Below are 16,336 nucleotides of genomic sequence, written 5' to 3' on the forward strand. Positions count from 1 at the left end.
ATTCATGTTTTCATTCTCTGGATGATTCTGTGTAAAATTGTGAAATAATTTGTTCCTTGAAAGTTTAGCCTGACTTGAAAACTATCTGAGCCAAGTAGGATTTTTGGGTTTTGTGTGCATATGTGTGTATGTGTAGGGGGGTGGTGTGGAGTGTGGTGTAAAATTTTAAACTACCATTCAATGTCTTTTATAGTTTTAGGACTATTTAGGCTTTCTATTTCTTCTTGAATCATTTTTTTAGTTATATTTTTCTAAGAATTTATCCATTTTGTCAAAGTTTTCAAAGTACTGACATAAAGTTGACAAAATTGTCCCATTAGCTTCTTAAATTTTGCTACATCTGTAGTTATGTTCCCTTTTCCAGATATCTGTGCTCTTTTTCTTCAATCTAACCAGCTGTATCTGTTTTTTTGTTTGTTTTTTAGTTCTTAAAAAGAATCAACTTTTGCTTTTTTTGGTTCTATCTGTTGTACCTATTTTTATTTGGTTGATTTCAGTTCTTACCTATATTATCTCTTTTTTTTCTACTTTTTTAGTTTATTATGTTGTTAAAGACTATTCTAGTTCTGCACCTATGGAGCTAAGTTTCTAATCTTTATACAGTTATAATTACTGGAGGACACTAAATGATAATCTATAAAGACTCTAGCACTTGCCCTAACTGATTTGGCTCAGTGGATAGAGCGTCAGCCTGCGGACTGAAAGGTCCCAGGTTCAATCCCGGTCAAGGCATGTACCTTGGTTGCGGGCACATCCCCAGTAGGGAGTGTGCAGGAGGCAGGTGGTCGATGTTTCTCTCTCATCGATGTTTCTAACTCTCTATCCCTCTCCCTTCCTCTCTGTAAAAAATCAATAAAATATATATATTAAAGACTCTAGCACTGTCTCCTTCATATGGTATACATGCAACTACATGGTGGCTCTCTTTTATACAGAACAAGAACAAAAAAAAACAGAAAAGGAATGAAGACATGAACCTGGAACACTGAGAGAGTTTTAAGTCAGAATCATTTTCTGAGCAGGACAAAACTAGACTCATCTCCTAATCAGATTCTGGACCTCACTCATGCCTTATCTTTGGGATGAAATGCTTTCTCTTGCATTCAATGTGACTGATAGTATAATGTGTAATTATACATAGTTGAAAAGAGAGTTGACAGGGAGAAGAACAGTGTTTCCAGAAATGTAAGCCAACAGAAGGGACTCAAGCCTTTAAGTGTATTTATAGGTAAACACACATGCACATGTGTACATACACAATTTATAATGACGGGCTATTGCTAACACCAAAAATGTTGTCTACCAAAAGCCTAGTTTCATTTCCCAGTTCCCACTGCCAAGCCTCTATAATGAATAAAACTATCCCCATGGAAAAAAGGAAGAATCCAAATTTCTAATGAGAGAAAACTGAGAAAGACAGTTTGTATCCATGACTGGGAAAAGAGCTGACATAGACCAAGTATCCATGGTAGAAGAGGAGGAGAGCATAGATGGTATATTCACAAAATGGATGCAGTATAAATAGAGTCAAGGTGGCCAGAAAGTATTTCTTACCTGAGTATCCAAAGGAAATACTGGAGATGGGGCTCAGGTAGATGCCTTTGCCATAGGCTGCTCCATGCAGCTTGCAGGGAAACACCAGGATGAGCAATATGAGCCTGGGCCCTCCCATGACTGTATATTAGGGAGCCACGAGGCTTAGCCAGCCCTCTCTTCCCTCCATTATCAGTCATTCAGATGGCTCTAGGCACCTACTCGTAAAATGCCGATTGGCTGAACATCGGTTGCAAGTTAACCCCTTTGTCTATGAAATAATAAATATTGAAGCCTTAGAGTGAGGAATAGCACAGCCACTGAGTAAGTCCCTTGGAATCCATGTTCCTGTCCCTAGGTGTCGGTATATATGAGATTCCCAAAAAAAAGAACTACAGAACAGATAGCCAGGAAGAGGAACAATGACTGTTCCTTGGGGTCTCTCAGGGCAAAGAAATAAGTCTCCTATTGATACCGTTCTAATAACCAGGTTATTATTTAACAGAAAAGGAGTAAAGGGAAGACTAGGTAATATAGGCATGCCATTTACACAGCTTTGCTAATTTAACACTCTCCAAGTCTGTTCCCCGTAGAGAGATGTGGGAAGGGAGTGAACAAAGGCAGTTTGGACTAATGCGCAGTAAGGTCTGAGTGATGTGGAAGATGCCTACCTGTCTGTCAGTCACACCTGGGAGTGAATCAGTGGCCAGAATGCGTGTGGCCACTGCAGCACTATACCTGAATATTTAAGCTTCTGAACAAAGGAGCCTCTCTCTCTCACGCAGCTGGGCTCCTGGCTATCCTGTTGCAGGATAACCCACACAATGGATTAATGGACTGAATCTGGACTAAATGCACTGGACCCAGCTTCAACATGGAACAGTCACTTTGGACACTGGCCCTCCTTTTGGCTCTACTGGAACTCCAGCTGCACTCTTTCAGGACTGGTTTAAGGAGCATAGGACTTTGGAACCTGAGGAATGTAACTCCCACCAATAAAGCCTTTTACCACATCTCATTCTCCCATGGAGGCTTCTGAAAATGCTTATTTCAGTGGTACCTTAAGAGCCATCCCACTCCCATGAGCATAGGAGAAATTTAATTCTCTGGTGATACTATATAACTCTGAATGAACAGTCACATTATATTGAAAAGTTCTAATAGGGTAATTCATCTAATGGCTGCAATCAGCAATTCATACTCCTGCCTACAGCTACATTCCCATTCCCCAAATCACTGAAAAACATAGGAGGTAAAATATATAAAAGCTACATTCATTCTATACATACACTTCCAACTTCCTCCCTAGGGAAGCCACACGCAGACTAGATTTAAGGATGCTGAGGCAAAAACAGCTGAGTACTCCAGGGCAGACTTTCCCAAAACTGAGTGGGGCAGAAAACAGGGTGGAGAAAAAGAAAAAAGGGGCACAGCCTCACCTGCAGTTTGGTGTAGGATGCATTCACCAGCCCATTGCGCAGGATCGAATGCCAGTTCTCAATATGGGACCCACTGTAAGGCAGGGTAGAATGTATGTCTCTTCACAGTATGAGGTTCCCAGGAGCACTTTCAAGAATGCCATTCCCACCCATTCTCACCCACACAGGACATGAAGATGGACACATATACTTAGTGATGGGCATGCATATGGACATAGTCACAGGCATGCAGATGTATGTGTGACTAACCTCTTATATCTTAATTTCCAGTCCCATCATCTCTTCCATGCTTTAGCTAGGCCCATTCTAAACCCTCAACTGCTGATTCAGCATTTTCATTGGCCTATTCCCCTATATTTCAAATTGAATTCTTCTCAAACCCAACAAACTTATCACTGAATGCAAATATGGCTTCCAGTCCTGAATTCAGGTGTACTTTGGGAAAATGGTACCACCACTCCCTTTGCATTACCCTTAATATGGCTCTTTCTTTCTCTCTTTTCTCCCACAATTATGCATCAATTGACTTCCTCAAAGTAGTTTTCAAATCTAATCCCTCTAATCTGTTTCTTCAACCATCCTTTTATGTGCAAATGCCATTTCTCCTCAACTACATCATAAGTAGCTTGAGAGTAAAGACCATATCATATGCTATCTTTTTATCTTCTACAGCAAGAATGTCAAACTCAAAGGCTAACACGGGCCAAATAAACAAGGTTTAAGTTTATGTGGGCTGCAAAAAACAAAAGCTTCAATTTTCATAGAAACGTAGGTTTATTTTGATAGGGGCATACTGAATACAAAGGGCTGAAAATAAATGAGTAATCATTAACATAAAATAATAGAACATTTTAATAAAAATTTTTTCTTGAACATTAATTTACCAGACACTGAATAAATGCACAAATTAATAAACATAACACAAATAAGCCTATTTTTCTTGTTCTCCGAAAGTGAAATATTTCCTGTTGCACACACCAAACAAGTCAGTACACGACTAATGACGTGGCAATCGGCTGCTAAAATAGTCGCTGCTAGTATTAGTGGAGAGAAATGGTGCGCCTGTACAAGGCGCGTAAGGGAAATGACTACAGTAATCAGTCATTAGTGAATGTTGTAGTTCGTTATTAATAATCATGAGTAACAGGATATTGTAAAAATTAGGTTACGAAATTTTTATTAAAACATTTCTGACATACCGTTATATTGGTTGGGCTGCAAAAATATTCGTTGTGGGCCACATGCAGCCTGCGGGCCATGAGTTTGACATACTTGTTCTACAGAATCTATCACAATATAACTAACTGTTGACTGGTTGATGAACATAGGTAACACAAACTCATTAATCTCGAATGAACTCTCCCATCACCTTACATTTGTTGCCCTCCACTTTCCCCACCACCCCGCTCTTACTGGAAGGCAAAAGTGCTGCCATAGAGTTTCTTGGCAGTCCGGAACCGTGCCTCCTTGGCAGGAGGGCTGCTCAGCAGGAGGAACTGGTGTGAGGTGTGCATGAACTTCAGCTGCTGCCAGGGTGGGGGTGGGGTCAGAAAAACAGAGCAGAAATGGAGATCAGGGAGAGAAGGGTTGGGGATAGGGAGCAAATCAGGCTTGCAATGACCCCCAAAAAAGGAAATATGCTTAGGCCCAAATATTATTATTGATGGGCAGAGACAACCAGGAAAATCTAGGACCAATGTGATTGGTTGGTTTGGAGGCCCCTCCCTGCCTCTCATCAGATATTTAAGTTTAGAGGGAAAAAGGTCACTTACCCTGCTGAGAGGTAGTTTGACAATGTGTGACCTGTTACTAGAGATGATCCTAGGACAAAACAGAAATAAAGAAAATGACAGAATAAGTGTGTGGTTAGGCCATTGTGAACAAAGCAGCAGCCTTGCTGTGCCCTTGGGAGAACAAGCAAGGATTCCAGGGTTGTCTGAATTGTGTGAAATATCCAGGCCACCATCTGAATATTCCCTTGGGTAGTAATTCTTGCATATAAAAATGTAAAAGGAAAGCTAGTTACTGATAGTTAAATAACAGATGAAAGAGAGGGTTGGGAGGTGAGCTGCTACATCTAGGGAGAGAAAAGAATAGAACAAAAGGAAGAGAACAAGAGGTCAGCTAAAAAAATTATAGAGCAATCTGTATTAGGATGGTGATGAATTACCCTTGGGATTTAGAAACTTAGAACTGAGCTCAGGACCATCCTACTTGAGCTCAGAGGAAGCCTGAATGCTCTTGGGGATGGTGAAGAATGGATAGAAAATTACTGGTTGGGCAGGAGAAAGAAGCAGAAGAAACTAGAATAAACTTCCTGAGGATTCAAGGATAGACTAGCCTATATGTAGGCTGGATTCAGAGGACAAGAGAGAACAAAGGCATGAAACACTGAGGGGTCAGCAAAGGAGCATTATTCCCTATAGTGGATGGTTTAGTTTTTTTGTGTTTCATCCATGTACTTATGATGCCATTCTGGAGGATCTATGCCTGGTCATTCCTCATGCTAAGAGGGAGCATGCTGCATTGAGAAACTATTGATGTCAAAGGCTGACTAAGAAGAAAGGGAAAAGCCATGTCAAGAAAACAGAACAGGAATCAAGATCAGGGAGGGACCCATCAACAAAATGGAAAAGGGAACCCACTGTATGAGAGAACATTCCGCAAAGATACATCTGATTAGGGGTTAATTTCCAAAATATATAAAGAACTCATACAACTCAACACCAGGAAGACAAACTATTAAATTAAAAAATGGGCAAAGGCCTGGCTGGTGTGGCTCAGTGGTTCAATGTTGACCCATAAACCGAGAGGAACCAATTCAATCCCTGGTCAGGACACATGCCTGGGTTTCAGGCTCAATCCCCGGGCCGGGGTGGGATGGTGGGGGTGGGGGTGGAGGGTGGGGGGTGGGACGTGCATGTAGGAGGCAGCCAATCAATGTGTCTCTCTCATCCCTCTATCCCTCTCCCTTCCTCTCTCTCTCTCTCAAATCAATAAAAATATATATTTTTTAAAAAGGCAAAGGACCTGAATAGATACTTCTCCAAAGAGGACATTCAGATAGCCAATAGACACATGAAAAAAATGCTCAACATCACTAATTATCAGAGAGATGCAAATTAAAACTACAATGAGGTATCACTTCATACCTGCCAGAATGGCTGCCATCAATAAATCAACAAAATGCCCAGCCGGGTGTGGCTCAGCAGTTGAGCATTGACCCAGAAACCAGGAGGTCACCAGTTCGATTCCCGGTCAGGGCATTTGCCTGGGTTGTGGGCTCGATCCCCAGTGTGGAGTGTGCAGGAGGCAGCCAATCAATGATTCTCTCTCATCATTGATGTTTCTATTTCTCTCTCCCTCTCCCTTCCTCTCTGAAATCAATAAAAAAATTTAAAAAAATCAATCAATCAATCAACAAACAACAAATGCTGGTGAGGCTATGGAGAAAAGGGAACCCTAGTGCACTGCTGGTGGTAATGCAGACTGGTGCAGCCACTGTGGAAAACAGTATGAAGTTTCCTCAAAAAAATTAAAAATGGACTGCCATTTGACCCAGTAATTCCACTTTAGGGAATATGTCCTAAGAATCCTGAAACACCAATCAGAAAGAATATATGCATCCTATGTTCATAGCGGCATTATTTACAATAGCTAAGATCTGGAAACAGCCCAAGTGCCCAGCAGTAGATGAGTGGATAAAAAAGCTGTGGTATATTTACACAATGGAATATTATGCAGCTGTAAAAAAGAAGAGGGGCCTCCTTACCCTATGCAACAGCATAGATGGACCTGGAGATTATTATGCTAAGTGAAATAAGCCAGTCAGAGAAAGACAAATACCACATGATCTTACTTATATGTGGAATCTAATGAACAAAATAAACTGATAATCAAACAAAATATGTCTATAGGTGTGGATGCATGGAACAGACTGACATATTTTGGAGGTGAGGGGGTGGGGGAGGGAGGAAGGAGACTGGAAGAGGTTAACCAAAGAACAGACAATAGTGTGATGAGGGATAGGGGCTGGGCGGAGGGGGACTAGGGGGAAGAAAGGAGGACATCTGTAATACTGTCAACAATAAAATCAATCAATCAATCAATCAATCAATCAGAGAGGGAGGGTGGGGATTGAGGGCAGTAGAGAATGGTCAGAATCTTTGCTGAAAGGCTCTGGACAGTCTACATCACCGGGGAAGACCTTGAGACAGGAAAAGGGAGTAGAAGGGTGCAATGAAGTTATTTGACGTGAATGGTGTTAATTTCTACATGCAAGGGGCATCAAAAACCTACTGAGAAATAAGAAACCCCTAAAAAGAAGTTGAGACATCTCAGAATTTGTGGGTTCTCTATAGGATCTGAGTTCTTGTCAAAGCCTGGTGTCAATAAAACCACAAGAAAAAGCAGCCATGATATATATATAACCTCAGGAAGGAAGCTGAAACTGTCTCTAAGAGAAGGTGTAGGCTCCACGTTTAATACCATGTCCCTGCCCCACTCTGGGAAGGATGAACCATTCTATCCATACCACTGCAGGAGAGGATGGGCCAGGGGATCCAGCTTGTCCATCTGCTTCTTGATTTCCAGATATGATCCCTGTAAAACAATAGCCATAAAGTTAACTTCCAGGAGCAGTGGGAGCCCTTCCACTTTCCACAGATGACTATCAGGGCCCAGGGCAAGGTAGGTAACGAAGGCCATACAAAGGCAGGAGGAGATGGGTTCCCACCCACAAGGAACCCAGTCAGATTGGGAAGATTCATAAATAAATATGAAAATGAGTGAAGATGCTTACAAAACAACATGTAGGTGGGTCTCCCTCATTTTATGCAATTCCTACCACCCTACAAAGTTGATTGTAAATAAAAAATAAATGAAATCAATGTCAGAAAGAATAGGCTAAGGAATCCTGTGGTAAAACTTTACATAAAGCAAGGAGTTCTTGACAAGCAAATCATCCCTCATTGGTGTATCTTATGTATTAATATAAACTGTGATATATAGGATTTGCTAAGAGGCCCACCTGTAAATGAGCACAAATGAATGTCTATTCATGCAGAGATTGCAGACCAGGGGTGGGGAAGCCTGGTGAGGGACAGCCTTGAGTCAAAGGATGGTCACTGCTCCATGTGGCTGCCCCACCCCTAGAAGGATAGAAGATGGAGGTCCCTGGGTCTAGTTCCTTACCTCCAAACCCCCCTTCTTAAACTCCCAACCCTGGGCAGAGGTCTTTCCCTCACCTAATTCCCTAAGAATTATGAAAAAATAAACATTAAATATGAACAACCTGTTAAGGAATTAGTAACAAAAGCAAAGGTTGAGGGAGACATTAAGAGTAAGAAAGAAGAGTAGTAATAGAGTTAATAAAACAAAACAGAACAGGAGGGAAGACTAAAGTAAACAGTGAGGAATCTGAGTAGCATCTCTAAGTCTTCACTTCCATGAATTCCAAGCAGAATACAACACTTGTGGCACAGGCAGAGGGCAGGGGACAGGAAAAGGGTAGAGTACCTGGGTCATCTCCCGGATGGACATCACACTATCCAGAGCTTTCTGAAGTCGTTCATAATTCTTCTTCTGTGGGGAATCAATGGGAAGAGAAAAATCAGATGAAGAAAAATGGAGAGTCAAGATGTGAAAAAAAGTAGGCGCAGATATACAAAAAAAGTTTAGGCCCTAGGGAAAGGGTAGTACGTCATGGAAAGAAAACAGATGTAATGTCAGATAGTTCTGGTATCACATGCTAGTTCTCTCTACCAATTGAGAGTAATAGGGTAAGTTACTTAACCTCTTAGAAGCCCAGTAATCCTGTGACTAAATGAAGATAAAAATTCCCACTACCCTAATCTAGATGTTCTGAAATAACATATGTAAAGAATCTGGTATAGTGTGTGACATATAACAATGAATAATAGTCAGGTACTGTGATGATTAATTATGTCAATTGTTAATAGTGTTAATTTCACTGGACAATGGAATGCCCAAACATTTGGTCAAACATTATTTCGGGGAGTGTCTGTGAGAGGGTTTCTAGATGAGATTAACCCTTGAATCAGTAAAGCATATTGCCCTCCCTAATTTGTGTGGGCCGCATGCAATCAGTATAAGGTCTGAATAGAACAAAAAAGCCAAGTAGGAGGCTCCTCCTGCCTGACTTCTTGAAGCTGGGACACTGGTCTTTTCCTGTTTTTGGACTTGGATCTGGAGACTGCTAGCTTTTGCATTGGAACTTAAATAATTGGCTCTCCTGAGTCTCTAGTCTGCTGACTGTTAATCCTGGGACTTCTGAGCCTTCATAATTATATGAGCCAATTCTTTATAATAAATCTCCTATTGGTTATGATTCTCTGGAGAACTCTATCCAATGCAATACTTTACATATTATCCCTCATTTTTATAACAATCCAAAAGGTAGATATTATCCCATTTTACAGATAAGGAAATTGAGGTTCATTAAGGTTAATTGACTTGTCTAACACTACTCAGCTAGGGAACAACAGAGTCTCAAGTGGAATCCAGGTCTGTTTGGCTCCAAGGTCTTTATTATTCCCTTTCATGCCATAATTAATATTAATTCTTCTCTCCTTCTTCTGACTAAGTCAGTTATTTATTCACTAAAACAGCTAAAACTTAGGGCTCAAGAGTTCCCAAGAAACAAGTCTTTCATTTATTCTGATTCTTACTCCAAGAAGCTGTGTAACTAGAATGACATACCATAGTCTCCCACTATTTTCTACTGTTTCTGTTCCTTAGCTCTGACAACTATACCTTAGGATTAAAGGCCAAAGTCTTGGGATCAGTGGGGTCCACCACAGAGGGATAAGGCTCAAAGATGATGCTTTTTCTAGGGGACTCCAAAGCTGCCCTACACATGGCCACCAGCAGATCCACCACCTCAGGGGAAAGGAGAGAAGGGGGTCAGTAGAAGCCAAATGATTTCTCAGTTCTAGAATACACGTAGTATCCAGAATACTCACCTTTTGGAGTTTCAGCATTTTTCTCTGCTCTTCTTTTTAAAAGCAAGTATGTTTATGGTTTTTCATTAGATAATATAAACTCATAAAATTTCAAGTAACAATGATTTAGAAAGTGATTAAAAAGCCCTGGCAGAATAGCTCAGTTGCTTAGAGTGTTGACTCAATACACCAAGGTTGCAGGTTATAATTTTCTATCCATAAATAATAGCTGAATAGTATTTCCACTGTAAGGACATACCATAATTTAACTGGATGCTCTATAGATGGGAGTTGTATCCATTTTTTTTTTTACTATTACAAATAATACTATCATGAATATCCTTACATATGAAAGCATTTCCAGAGGTTAAGTTCCAAGGAATGAAATTGATAGGTTCCCCAGCCTTTTTTTTTTTTTAATATATTTTTTTAATTGATTTCAGAGAGGAAGAGAGAGGGAAAGAGAGATAGAAACATCAATGATGAGAGATACCTCTGCTCCAGTGGCCACCTCCTCTGCAGCTCCAGACATGACTCCCAGTGTGTAGAAGGAGAAAACACACAGTTCACGAGTACAGACGGCTGGCTAAATGGACATATTAAAACACACAGTGGTGGTAGGGGAGATGCAGTAAAAAGGTAATGTAGGGAGGAAGGGATAATCCTGACTTCAGACAACTCTATAATGAGGCAGGAGTTTGGGGCCCACTGTGTCAAACTTACTGATAAGTTTGAGAATTAATGCTGTCTCTTATACAAAGCCTTTCAAAACCTCCCTAGGTAGTTAGATGCTCTCTCTTCGAGCTTCACAACACTGCTCATATTTCTTCTATACACTGATAGTGAAGTGTCTGTCTAATCACCTAGATTTGGAGTCCTTAAGGACAGTATCATATCCAATTATCTTGGTCAGTATCTGATAACTACTTTTAAATGTTGGGTGGAGATTATATCTTCAAAAATATTCACATTGCCTCATCTTTCCTAGTAGGACTGCTGACATTTATTTTTTGAGTAAAACAATTATTTCTAGAATCTCAGGGAGTAAGGACAGAATTCCACCTTTACCATAGAACCAGGAAGAAAGGAATAAAGGAGATGAGGAGGAAAAGGGCCTTGACTAAGGGTCCAAGGAAGAGGGTCACAGAGCAAGGGTTTATACCTTGAGCATGGACCCATTCTGGAAGACATGCTGCTCATCACACACCACACAGTACTCATTCAATGTTGGAATTCTCTGCTCTGCATACTTCATGATCTGGGGAGAGAAGAGATTCTATTAAATCTTTTGGAAGCACAGGCACAGATATGGGAACTATTTTGAACTTCTTTTCCAGCTACTCTCCTTCCTCCCAGCCCTGTACCTAGCAAAGAATCTTTTCCTGGGCCCTGCACGTAGTTAAACTAATGGCCTAACTCCAGAGCTAAGACTATATATTAAAAGTAAAAAAAAAAAAAAAAGACCACCCTGGAAGGAGACCTGGGTTAAGATTTCCCTCCTCACTACTTAATACCACATATAACTTCAGGCAAGTCAGTTAATGTAGGACTTGGTTTCTAAAGTGGAACATTACTCACCTCATAGAGGTATTAAGAGTAATGAGATGATTTCTATGAAAGTATTTTTAAAACTATTAATCAAAATATTAACATTAGTTGTAGTAATTACAGATTATCTGATGGCAGGGGGTCCTGAGAAGCCATTTCAACTACCTAGAATAATCAGCCTATCCATTGGTCACAATACAGATACAACTCTGCGCTGGCAAGGGAGAATAGATCCAGAGCTCCTGCAGCAATATTCTAAAGTATTTTTTAAAGCATTCTGTCTTAATATGGCTTTTCAACCAGGTACATTTCATGTATAAATAAAGTTATTCACATTTCAAATACTTTGGGGCTGGTAAAGGGACATGCAAGGGCTTTTCACTCAAATTTATTGAATGCCTATTATGTACCCAGGTCAAGTGAAAGTCTCCTTGATTATGCAATAATATAAAAGACTAGAGGCCTGTTGCACGAAGAGATTCGTGCAATAGGCCTTTCTTTCCCCTGGCTGCTGGCACTGGTTTGCCTCTGGCACCCAGGCCCAAGTCTTCGCTATGGCTGAGTTCTGGCCGGAGCCGGCCCCGGAAACGTCAGGCTTAGCTGCTCCGCCGGCCCTGGGGGACGTGAGGCCTCGCTGCTCCACCGGCCCCGGGCCGTCAGGCTTCACTCCACTACCTGGAGCCTATGTATGCAAATTAACCGCCATCTTTGTTGGCGGTTAATTTGCATATCACGCTGATTAGCCCATGGGAGGCGTAGCGAAGATACAGTCAATTACCATGTTTGTCTATTATTAGACAGAATTGTCTTCTCAGAACCTATACTCCAATAGGGGAGATATGGTGTGTATACATATTACAATTCAAGGCAGCATATGGTGTGTGACATATAGGTGCCATAAAAAATAAAAAGCATCATGAGAGCTCAGTAAGAAGAGACATCACTTTCAACGAATTAATTAATATAACTGGAGTGATGGAGAAGATTTTATGGAAAAGATGACACTGAGCCTTGACTGCAGAAATAGAGAGGAAATCCAGTGGAAGAAATGACACGAACAAAGGTAACAGGGATACAAAAGTGAAAGCATGTCTAGGAATAAAAAGATTTAAAAAAGAAAAAATGACCAGTAATGGCTGAGCAGTGAAAGAGGACTATAAGGAAAATTGAAGACTACTTGAGCAAGAATGTTAGGGATCTTAAGGAAATTAGTGTCAATTACTTTCTCATCTCGAGACCTAGGCATTTAAAATCTACAGTGCACCATTTGGCACTTGATCATAAGTGGTCTGTAAACAGTCTTTCCAGTAATGCGCTAAGCTTCTTGAGGATGGAACTATGTCTTCTTTTCTCTTATCCACATAATACTTAGTATAGTTCTGGGAGTAACTCAGGAAATATTTAATGGACTGAGGAACTAGGAGATGTTAGGGGATCAGATGGATCAGACAACAGGGAAAAGGCTTTGAAATGAAACTTTGGACTTGATTTACCTGGACAAGAAATCCATATTCCAGAGTAGGGATGTTCTTGCAGTGACCACTGACCTGGTAAGAGTAAAAAGACAGACCCCATGAGCCTCCTATAAAACTGGCACCTGTATAGACATCACACACACCCTCACTTAGGATGCTCCTAAAGTAGCTAAGCCCTAGCTCCAGTCAGCTTAAGTAATTCCAAAGCTGGAGAGACCTTTAGACATTTCTGCGAAAGGTTCTTAAAAAGAGCTGGCCTAGCCAGCCGGTCTGGCTCAGTGGTTAAGCTTTGACCTATGAACCAGGAGGTCTTGGTTCTATTCCTGGTCAGGGCACATGCCCAGGTTGTGGGCTCGATCTTCACTAGGGGGCATGCAGGAAGCAGCTGATCAATGATTCTCTCTCATCATTGGTATTTCTATCTCTCTATCCCTCTCTCTTCTTCTGAAATCAATAAAAAAAATTTTTTTTTTTTAAAAAAGAGCTGACCCATCCTTAACCTTCTTCAAGTTACGTGGACTAGGTTAGTACAGCAGCTATCAAGTCTTAACCATACCTAATAAAATCATAAAATGATATTTCACTGGGATACCCAACCCTAGACTTTCTGCTTTATGGCCTGCTATCAGAGAAGCTTGCTCAATAGCTTAGATAAAAATAAGTTTTCAGCTATTAAAAAATGTGTTCCATTCCACCCAGTCATGGTACATGCCCAGGTTTGATTTATGATGCTTGGAAACCATTCTTCCACCTCATTTTAAGAAGCTATACTCCCACAATTCCACTCCCACCCTCCTGATACCCAAGTCAAACCCGCCCCAGCTCATGTACCAAAGGAGAGGTCCGTGCTGGGGGAGGGAAGCCCAAGTGCTGGGGGCACAGGAGACCTGCCTGGGGGCTGGGAGAGTAGCCAAACACTTCCACTTTGGGGTTCTTCATGGTACAGGAGATGGAACGGTTCATGAGGCGCCCAACCCGAAGCTCTGGTACAGCAAGTTTGCCTTTCAGCATAGAGTCCTGTATAATAGGGAAACTGGGAGACCTGGAGAGAGAGCAAGGAGAAGTGATTAAACTGGGGATTCAGTATGGGAGAGGTTTGGAGACAGTGGGTCCTAGGACAGGATAAGTGAAGTAACCTAAGTCAAAGATGGACATATGAAGGAAGTTCTATTGGATCTAAAAACTGTTAAAATAAGTAAATAGATCATACATCTGAATTGATTTTTATGTCATTATCTATGTGTTTTTCTGGTAATCTATTTCTATTTTCACCCTTACCAGGTATGGAATGATCCCTTGGAGAGAATGCTTGTTTCACTTACACATTGTGTGTGTGTGTGTGTGTGTGTGTGTGTGTGTGTGTGTATTTACCGGAATATACATATGATTAAGTGCTAAATACTGTACTAGGCAAGAATTAGTTTCATCCCAAAGAGCCTGATGTCCTGACTGTCAACAACAGTACCTGGGAAGCTGCAAATCTGGGCCTGTATTTGCCTTTGGGAAGATCAGAAAGCACAGGAGGGGGTGATGCTTTATTTATTAGATAACTGATAAATCAATGTACCCTTGCATAAGAGCAAGGAGTTGGTGTCTGCTCTCTGACTCTGCCTCCTTAGGATAGGGAATAAGGACAAGGGTCAAATAAATATGGAAAGATTAGCATACATTTTTCCAAATACATACCAGTTAGGTATTGTGATTTACATAAAGAGTGAGGTATAAAAATTGGGATCAGGAGTAGAAGGACAAGGAGCACAGGTGGATACTTTTAGTAGTTAAAGGTACAGAATTCAGAGGACCCAAGGAGAGGACAGAATAGATATATTTAGGTAATCAAGAAGGTGTGGTGGGGGATTAGACAAGACCAAGGTGACTCGAGATGATTAGCTCCCAGGGAAGCACTTACTTGGGGATAGGTGAGAAGATGCTGAGGCCAGCTCGGAACTTCTTGATGGTACCAGTTGCCTTGAACCAACTGTGCCTCTTCTCCTGCTGGGTCTTCAAGAAATCGTTGCTGAGATGTTTCCATTGTTGGGATGTGAACATACCAAGGATCCTAAGGAATTAAAGAAAAAGGGCTTAGGAAAGCTCAGGCAGGGGAATAGGTCAAGAAATAGGACTATGGAAGGCAACTAATCTAAAATTCAGACCCAGGGACTGCAAAAGTAGTTGTGGTGGCAGAATGTGTCTGAATCCCCTCCCCATATGACTTTAGCACATAAAAATGTACTGTCCTAAAGTACCTCTTTACCTAACTAGGGGGTAAACGCCCACTCCCATTACCTAGTCTAATAGATCTTAAAAATTCTGAGATGCTTTGCCTTTAGAGGGAGATCTCAAAGGTAAGCATACAAAAGTTGTGAACCTTGGAATTTGTTGCCAAGAATGACTATATACTGCGAGTGAAACAAAAATAGTGGTAGAGAAGTATCACCCTCTGCCTTGTGAATAGTGAAGAAAAAAACTAAGGACATGAGAGGTATTGACACTGTCAAGTGAAAAATTACATCCCCAAATTTATGATTTTCAATTTGAGCTGGGCCCTCAGCTAGTCTTGTCAATCCTTTTGTTTGCCCTCGATCAGTCTCTCTAGTATTACTCTAAGTCAGTGATTTTCAACCGATTTTCAACACCGGTATGCCACAAGAATTTTTAAAACATGCAATACCTGACTATTTAGTCAGGGGCACTGACCTCTTTTCCCTTAGATTGTCAAATTTAAAATGACAACACTCAACACAACTATAGCCATCTGGTTTGAATTAATCAAAATTATACTTTTTTTTTTGTCCTATCAGTAGAAAATATATTTTTTGGTGTGCTGCAGAATTTTAGTGCATTGAGATGAAAAGGGTTGAAAATCGCTGCTCTAAGCTATTATCTTAAATCCTCATCACCTTCTTTAAGCAACTAATTTCACCTTCAAAAAATGACCTCCCTTCCTTCTAGAGAAAAATAGAAGCCACCAAATATCAGCTCTCTTAATTTTCCAACCTAACTACCAAATCTATTTCTATTTTCACCCTTACCACAATCCCTCCATTCTTTGGAGACAAGGTAATCCTATTATTAAGGATCAATGCCTCTGTTTGTGCTCCAGCTCTCAGCCCCTTTTTGTCTCTTTAGGGACCTTGATCCATCAATTATCCCCCTTTATTAGCAATTCCTTTCCCAGTCTACAAAAAGTTTCAAGTTTCTGCCCCTCAGTCTAGCTACCTAGCTACTTCTCCCTCTTTTCCTCCTATCCTCATCCAAATTTCTCAATCTATACTATTGTTTCTACTTTATTGCTAACCACTCACTTTTCAACATATCCTACCTTCACCACTCCACCACAACTGCTCCCATCTTGATGCTAATCCAACAGAAATCTTTC

The 16,336-nt window shown here is 40.8% G+C and overlaps 1 protein-coding gene across 15 annotated transcripts in view; it reads right to left on the reverse strand.

Annotated features, from left to right (window-relative positions):
• The window catches only part of PARP6 (poly(ADP-ribose) polymerase family member 6), a 41,440-nt gene that overhangs the window by 12,069 nt on the left and 13,035 nt on the right, over positions 1–16,336 (reverse strand). For 4 of the 15 annotated variants that reach the window (XM_023753097.1, XM_023753093.1, XM_023753092.1 and 1 more), the window contains 12 exons: positions 14,867–15,016; positions 13,789–13,999; positions 12,976–13,029; positions 11,097–11,192; positions 10,428–10,520; positions 9,747–9,872; positions 8,490–8,555; positions 7,507–7,574; positions 4,745–4,793; positions 4,386–4,498; positions 2,973–3,045; positions 1,555–1,624 (listed from right to left, as the gene is read on the reverse strand). In XM_023753097.1, coding sequence (XP_023608865.1) covers positions 1,555–1,624; positions 2,973–3,045; positions 4,386–4,498; positions 4,745–4,793; positions 7,507–7,574; positions 8,490–8,555; positions 9,747–9,872; positions 10,428–10,520; positions 11,097–11,192; positions 12,976–13,029; positions 13,789–13,999; positions 14,867–15,006 — 1,159 coding nt within the window. In that variant the 5' untranslated portion in view covers positions 15,007–15,016. Of the gene's footprint in view, positions 1–1,554; positions 1,625–1,663; positions 1,805–2,972; positions 3,046–4,385; positions 4,499–4,744; positions 4,794–7,506; positions 7,575–8,489; positions 8,556–9,746; positions 9,873–10,427; positions 10,521–11,096; positions 11,193–12,975; positions 13,030–13,788; positions 14,000–14,866; positions 15,017–16,336 lie in introns of those variants that run through there. The other 11 variants (XR_002828983.1, XR_001348002.2, XM_023753095.1 and 8 more) reach the window with 8 other exon arrangements.

The sequence above is a fragment of the Myotis lucifugus genome, unplaced genomic scaffold (genome assembly GCF_000147115.1).
Source record: "Myotis lucifugus unplaced genomic scaffold, Myoluc2.0 scaffold_41, whole genome shotgun sequence".
NCBI lineage: Eukaryota > Metazoa > Chordata > Mammalia > Chiroptera > Vespertilionidae > Myotis > Myotis lucifugus.